At 36.6% G+C, this 8,114-nt stretch overlaps 1 protein-coding gene across 1 annotated transcript; it reads right to left on the reverse strand.

Moving 5' to 3' along the window:
• Positions 1-766: 766 nt before the first annotated feature.
• Positions 767-7,247, reverse strand: LOC137104287 (prolactin-releasing peptide receptor-like). The gene is made up of 3 exons (XM_067485252.1): positions 5,974-7,247; positions 3,769-4,228; positions 767-2,986 (listed from the first exon to the last, which is right to left on the reverse strand). Exons 2-3 carry the CDS (start codon positions 4,215-4,217, stop codon positions 2,353-2,355), a joined length of 1,083 nt encoding a protein of 360 aa, XP_067341353.1. The 5' UTR covers positions 4,218-4,228; positions 5,974-7,247; the 3' UTR covers positions 767-2,352.
• Positions 7,248-8,114: the final 867 nt, after the last annotated feature.

Consider the following 8,114-nt stretch of genomic DNA (forward strand, 5'->3'; position numbering starts at 1 on the left):
GTCACACTGTCATAGATTCACATGAATATAATGGAGCCATCAAATATTATCAGTGACACCTGTACTTGTCATATTATTGTAAGTCAACGTTTCTGCCTTTAAAAAATACCTCTTATTACTTTTTCGGTGAAAACCTTCATTGTATTGGTTGAATATCAGCCTAGTAAGGAACCTACAAATGTTTCATATTTATTTTCCATTATTAAGCCTCTGAAAATGTTAGTACGTCAGTCTGAAAATTAGCAGTGACTGATTGGACTATTAAGTCATGTTTTCATAGTAAAAGCTTTTTCAAATTGGTACATCATATATTTGTAAAAATCCAACTTGTGTTAGCTGATCGTTTTTATTGAATTCACTCTTTTGCTTTGTTTCAGCAAGGACTGAACTGACAGTGGTCAAAGATTTAATATTACCCACTCCAGTGTACTAGTACACAAAATATCAGCATTTGCTATTTCAGGTCCAAGTAAGGCACAAATGTTTTGATTAGAAATGTTCGGAACAGGAACGGAATTTTGCGAGAGTATCCATATTCAAAAAGTCAATACATTTTCACATACATTTTCACACATCTCAGTGTCCTGAGAAGGACTAATGTAATTATTATGCAGAAAAGACTTTTATTCTTTTTGATTTATACAGTAAATTCTGTAGTAGGCACAGGAGGTCACTCTGACCTAGTTAGATATAATTTAATTCTGTAGCCTCTTACCATCCAGTTACATTGACTAAAGACAGAGAGGGAATTTGTTTCTGTATTTTTATTCACAATTTTACACAGTGTATGACAGAGCAGGCCACACATCAAAGTATACTACAAACCATAAACATAATTTACCATCAATTCTGTGGTAGTTGTAAATATGCATCCCGAGCCAGTCACTTTATACTGTTCATAAAAAGCTTAACAGGAAAAAAAAAGTTATTACCGCAACAATAAGTGTCCCACCCACCTGCGAGGAGACAAGTGTGGATACAGAACAGGTAAAATGACAAATACCAGAACCGCAATACAAATAGTGAAATGACCATGCAGCATTTCTGTTATGAGTACAGGAGAACATACTGGCAAATGCTGAGTGTTCTGGTTATTTCAGGACTGTACCAGCCTCTAAACTACATCTGTCTGTACATTTTGTACATTTCAAAAAGCAATAGAAACAAAATTAAGCCAAAAATAGAACCAACGACTGCACTACAACAGTTTCATTTTACAGCCATTATACAATGCTGGCAGAAATAATCGGATAAATAATATACTAATGTGCATATTCATCAAGTACAGGCTTTACGAAAATTAAAGCCCAGGGGAGCAGGTTCATATATGTAATTTGTTCCACAAGGCTTCAAGGAGAAGGAACATATGAGGATTAGTTCTGATAGCGGTGCCCAAGTGGAAACAACTACATCTGCAGGGAACATTTCCAAAGACAGTCTGAAGGGACAGCCTCATCTTCTATTCATACCCAATACAATTGTTCATCATCACAACCCTGGGTTTTAATCAATTATTTCTCGTCTGTATCATAAGACTTTGCCTTCTTTTTAGAAACATTATAAAAGAAGGTTCCTTTATTCCATATAGGTCAGACATATAGTGCATGTATTTGACTTAAGATAATATTTAGCTATTTTACTCTATTTCTTGAAGCGTTTACCAACATAGAAGAGTCAATTTTGTAGTGAACATTTAGTAAACAAGCTTGTTGGTTGTTGCTCCAGTAGCAGCATTGGCCAGTTTTTGTCCAGCTTTTCATCTCCACTTTAGTTTAGATATTTATGCTTTTCAGAGGCTGGTTTGAAAGAAACTACGTACATTTTTGTAGACCCTCTTTTGATAATTACTTATTAGATTGGACCATTTATCTAACACATTGTCTGTTGGGTATGGTTCCCAACAGCCAACCAACACATGGCGACAAAGTATCTTAAAATATGAGTATATATTTCCTTCCAGTCAGCTGCTGATATTCATTGTCTCAAAGCTTAAAGTGGCCCAGTGACTCATCACGTCAACTTGCTGAAGTTTTGTCTTAATTGAAATTGCATTGTAGACATTGGTTATCCCCAGAGAATGAATCAATTACCACCGATCACTACCAAAAGGACTAATATTTCTGCTTTTCTCATTTTATATCTCCAAATCTCTCCAAAAGTCTGAGTTGTCCTATAATATAGGCCTGTCCATGGCTAATTATTCATCTTTGTACTGAACAGGGCCAAATTGAACTTCCAAAGTTCTGTGGCTTTTTTGGCTGGCTAGAAGATGAACTCCTCTAATTTGCTAACATTTTTGTCTTTGTCAATCATGAAGTTAAATAATAAAAAACGATCATCTTTAGCACATAATTACAAGATTCCACTGGCAGCACAGTGATTGGCAGGGACTCCAACGCGATGATGGCACTTGAACATCTTCCGTAACTCGGTGCGGAAGCGGTCATGTAGCCATGCATAGAGGAAGGGGTTACAACAAGATGAGCTCATGGCACACAGGTGGCACAGCAGCTGAATAAGTAAAAAGTAGCGCTTGTTAATGAGGTGAATGTCTATATCTCGCAGCACATTGAATACATGAATAGGAAGCCAGCACACTGCAAATGCAGACACCAAAAGTGCCACTAAGCGAAAGACTTTTCTTTTACGAGCTTGTTGAGCACCTGCCTGGTCTTGTGTCCTGTGACCTGGTGCAACACAGTTCCTCAGTTTGACAGAAATGCAAAGATAAGAAGCAAAGACAGCTGACAGTGGCAGGACATACGTGACCAAAAGAGTGCTGTAGGCATACGCACGTCTTTCTTTCTCTTGCCCCAACCAGAACTCCTCACAGATGGTGAAGCCTTCCTCTTTGAACTCAACGTGATACGTGTGGTTCACTGCTGGAGCAACCAGCCCGCAGGACAACAACCAGATTCCAGTGAGGACAGAGGCACAGGTAGCCAAAGAGGTTCGTTTCTTTAGGGGATGAACTGTTGCATAGTATCTTTAATAAAAATGAAAAAGACAGAGTGGCACATTTTATTAAGGATAAACAACTCGTGCTTGAATAATGCATTATTAAACATGGGCTAATAAATGTTATTTATATACTCCTAAATAAAATTCCAGGGTACTATTAGCTCTTACTTACTACACATAAATGTAGTCTAATGTGCTTTACAATGGGATAACTAAACTAGAAACACACAACATACAGAAAAATATTTAGTTTAGTATAGTTTCTTGGTGAAGCCAAAGTCAAGGTAAGTTTCCAGCCAGCACATAAAAGCTTCAGTTAATGGTGCGGTCCTCAGCCCAGAGGGAGAGAAATTTGTGTGTAAAACTGCAAAAGGAAGCTTTAATATTGAAGTTTGAATGAATTTTTTTGTGAAGAAATCAGCAGCTATCTACTAATGTCTGTGCAGAAAAAAAATAATTCTTCTTTCTGTGCACAAATTATTAAGCTGGATAATTGGTTTGGTCCAGGCACATTCAGTACTGTAAAAAAACTCTTTTGCATTTCATCTGTTCATGAATTCAGAAATGAATTTACACGCTAACCAAAGTACAAAACTCAAACTGAAATTTTACTTATGCACCAATACATTGATGTTAATTTATGATGTTGATTATGTGTTGATTATAGTTCTTATATATTGTTCTGGCATGTTAAAGACCAGAAAGAGAATAAAACAATTAGAAAAAGTTTACATTTTCAAAAATGTTAATTATTTGCACTTGATGTAAGGGGCATTACTTCTTATAAGTTTAGAGAGATCCACCCACCTGTCCACAGCTATAGCAGTGAGCGTGAAAACCGAAACATAGACAGTGACGGGTTGGATAAGAAACACCATATAGCACATTGATCGACCAAAAATCCAACCATGTGGGTTGAAGGCGTAGGCGAGAGTGAAGGGGACACAAGTCACACACATCAGCATGTCAGAAAAGGCCAAGTTTCCAATGAAGAAGTTGGTGGCATTGTGCATTTTGCGGGTTTTGCAGATGACATAGAGGAGCAGGTAATTTCCAAAGATGCCTACAATCACCACCAGCACATAGCAGGGGATGATGATTGGCTTGAACATCTGCAGCAGGGCCACATCTGCAAACTGGGAGCTGTGCTTGGTGGAGTTGCTCTGTACTGCAACCTCGTAAACTTGTCTTTCTGCTGGTCCTCCTGACACAGATAGCAGCGTGCTTCCAGCAGAGGCACTGTGATTGCCCTCCATGGCAGCAGAGCCTACGCGGTCAAAAATACAGTAAAATAAGCTTACGAGTTATGACAGAATTAACAAATTTTCTAAATGTTCAAATGTCAAATCAGTGTATTCAGTCCAGGGCTGCGTGAAAACATTCTAAACAGTTTGATGAAAGCAGGTTATGACATTTACAAAATGGAAGACCATTATTGAATAGTCATGCTTTTAGCAACACCAACACATTCTCACAAGTGCACATTATGGAAGGGTTTATAATTATAAAGGCATTTAAACATGAATAGCTAAGATGAGCCATAGAACACTGTACGTCCCCCACTGCAATGTCTTATAAAAATGTCAAATCACAGGGTTGTGTCGACATTTAGAGAACACACTGCTCAGTATTAGTTTGATTGCTGACCATCCGAATGTTTTCAGCACTTTTATGCAGAATAATGCAGCAGGACTGAGGTTCTTGTAATAATAAGAATTCATTTTATTTATAAAGCACTTTACATTTGTTAACAAATCTCAAAGTGCTACATTTGATTGAGTGCTTGGTTTTGATTAGACAGTAAAAATTTGTTGTAACTTAGTGACGATCTTCTAACACGTTTTGAACGGTGAACAAGAGAGAAATATTTAATTTAAAACCTTCTTTCTTCTTTCTTTTCTTTGAAATGATTTCTAAATATTAAATAAATAGTGCAAAATCCATTTAGAGCCTTAGGATGAGCCTGCTGATGTCTATGAATATTACAATATCACAGTATGATGGGTGTCTGGTACTCTGTCTCTGTTTAGGCACAAGTTTAGTTCTTTGGTCGCCCGTTATTTGACTTCTGTTTAGACATGTTGTTTAGTTTTTCCTTGTGCGTGCACCCACTTTACTTTATTGTTAATCTTGAATGTTTTTTGTGTGTGTGTTCTTGGTTATTTATTATGTAATATTAATTTTTAGTTTTCATCATTTGTTTTCACCACAAAGTCTAGTATTCTTAAGTGCTCTCTTGTCCTCCCTTGGAGTCAATTTCTGTTTTTTGGCCTTTTGGTTAATAAACCTTTTTTATTATTATCCCTCCCCTCGCTATCACTTCTCCTGGGTCCTTAACTAACAACACTCCAATGATTACAACACGTTAATGACTGCTATTCATAAACAAAACAATTCTGTTTTAGATCATCATATCTGCAGAAATGTTGTCATTTTAAAGCTTAAAAATGTGTGTTTCTTGAAAATTTGCTTTGAGCGTGATTACACAAATGAGCTGAAATGAAATGGCACATTTTTACTTGGGAAGGACCTTCCCCTATGCACAGTTTCTGTACCATCGTTAGTCATCAGAAGACCACACTGAAGATTTATTCCTTATGGAAGTCACAGTATCAATCTCTGGATTTTTAATGTTAAAAATATAGCAGAGCTCTAGCAAGTAGCTGATATATAAACCAAGAAACAAAATATTTACTAAACAGATATAAAAATTTTGTTTAAGAGCATGCTTTGCTCCCTTTAACAATATTAACCCAAACAGGATGGATTACATTACATGCAAATGGAAAATCCATACACACGATCTTTATAATGAGGGGTTTTCCCTCACTGACAGTTGGAGGGGGTTATGTGACAAATGTGTTTTATTCACACTATTAATAACCTTAAAGAAGAGAAAAACTGAAGAAGAGAAGAATTGTAACCTAGTGGTCATGTTTTAAGAGGCATGCGGTATAATAATTGAATGAGCGTACAAATGCAGAAAAAACAAATCACTTGCATGTAATTTACCTGTGCTGTTGTTTCCCAGTGAAAAGATGTAATGTGCAGGAGCGTGATGAGTATCAGGAGTGGACCTTTCTTGTGCACTTCTCCACAGTGAGTGAGCTAAAGCTGCTGCTGTTTCAGAAGGAGAGAGGGTGAGAGAGTGGAAGAGGAGACAGAGAAAGAGACGTCTGTGGAGATGCCAGTTAGCCAATAAGATGCCAGAGACCCCAAAAGATTAATATCTGGGATGGACATGATGATAATATTTGCTCGGGATGTGATTAGTTAGTGGCTGGTTGATTTCAGGGTACTGATCTGTTCAAAAGCTTGTGGAGGACTCTGATAGTGGTTTGATTATTCATTTGCTAGTTTGTTTGTTGATGCATTTACAGATGCATAGCAAGTGGCCTTCTAAACTTGGTAGTAAAGTACTGTTAGTGCAGTTTGTCAATGATTATGTTTCTTAATTAGAGACATTATATTAGTTTTTTTATATATTGTATGAGCTTTGGCATATGAACAAATAAAACACTTCATCTTGCATGGAGAAATACTTTCTAATTGTGAGCTTTCACCTTTTATCCTTTGTTGTTTACACTTGCTATTCACTGGTTTAATTGTCCTTTAAGCTAAGGTTATCTTATATAGAACATAACATGGCTTTTACAATTAAGTGTTCAATAGAATTATTATATTTCACCTTTTATTATAATAACTTGATGGGGGTCTCTGTATCACCACTCTTTTCTCAACAAGGTGATGAAGAGAGCGTGCAGAGGTTCTTGCTTTAAAAAAAAAAAAAGGCTTTTTAAATGTCTCCATCAAGCTGTAGGCAGGTGAGTGCTTTCAGAATTCTGTTGTCCACGAGGTTTTAAAGTGTGTTATGATTCATAGTATGTTCCTTGCTTTCAAGTGGCAGAAAAGGGTTAAGAGATTAAATGTATTTTTTATGAAAATAATAACTAAGTAACCTTTTCATTCTAAGTGGAGGATGAATATTAGAAATCAGAAATTACATTATGTCTCCACCATTGCTCATTTGCCATCAACTTGGATGGACTTTAAGTAAATTAAACACTGTCATTTTAGTTTTGCAGCAGTGTGCACAAGCTGGAATTTACCCAATTTGCTTAAGGGCACGTTGACATGTAGCCCACATGTGTGGGCTGGAAACTCTGGGCCATACTGTGCAGATGCTCACAGACCAGGAGCAAAACTGTGAAAACATCCACATCAAATTTAAACAATACATTATAATGACAGACCTGTCTGTTTGTATTGCTAAGGTTGTAAATGTAAATGTATTCCCCTAGGGGCCAGAAAATATCTTTCTTAATTCATACTGTTATCACAGAAGACAGTAATGTCGGCCGCATTATGTTCATCTGACCGTGCAAATCTTTCACCCAGAAAAGCGAGCATGACGTGGCACAGGTCACCAAACCAGATGGAGTTATCTGCATAAGTGGGAGTATTTGGAAAAAGGTGAAAAAATATGTTCATGTGGCGTTGATGCAAATATGTCCACAGTGGAGAGTTCAGTAGTCAAGGAGATGGACCACCTGCTGCCAGGGCCCCACTACGCTCCATTATCAATTTTCAAGTGCATTTTAAAAACTCATTTCATGCAGGTGCATGTACAAGTGATTTCACAAATGAGAAAAGTTAATTACTTAAACCTCAATGCTACCAGGTAATCATCCTAAGTTTGACTTAAAATGATTGTAATGTAGGTGCACTTCTCAAGTCAGCAGACAGGTATTTACCCAGGAGTGTACTGTAGATACTAAAACCTCAGTTTATCATAGCTGAACTTTAGTATTAATGATTTGTTGACAGGCGTGGAACATATTATTAACCCTCCTGTTATGTTTGTTTCTGAGGAACAGCCTTGATGTTCCTGGGTCAATTTGACCCGGGGCACACGTAATTATACAAAAGTTTCAGAAACTAAAAAGTCCCAAAAAACATTGTTTATATCTCATCATTAACTCCATTACTAACCATTTCAATCAATATTTAGTTCAGTGATGTTCTTTACTGTTCCCAGATCATGGTTCAATGAGCATAAGTGACTTGTTTATTTAAAAAAAATTAGGTTAAAACTTTTTTTAATGTACACTGATTAATTAATTAATTTTATATTTTGAATTTTTTTTTGTTTA

The sequence above is a fragment of the Channa argus genome, chromosome 18 (assembly GCF_033026475.1).
Source record: "Channa argus isolate prfri chromosome 18, Channa argus male v1.0, whole genome shotgun sequence".
Lineage (NCBI taxonomy): Eukaryota > Metazoa > Chordata > Actinopteri > Anabantiformes > Channidae > Channa > Channa argus.

Bases quoted from the DNA above. Each gene is read 5' to 3' on its own strand.
- LOC137104287 (XM_067485252.1), bottom strand. From the start codon at position 4,217: ATGGAGGGCAATCACAGTGCCTCTGCTGGAAGCACGCTGCTATCTGTG. The intron at 2,987-3,768 runs GTGGGTGGATCT...TTTTTATTAAAG, and splicing joins ACTGCTATAGCTGTGGACAG to ATACTATGCAACAGTTCATC.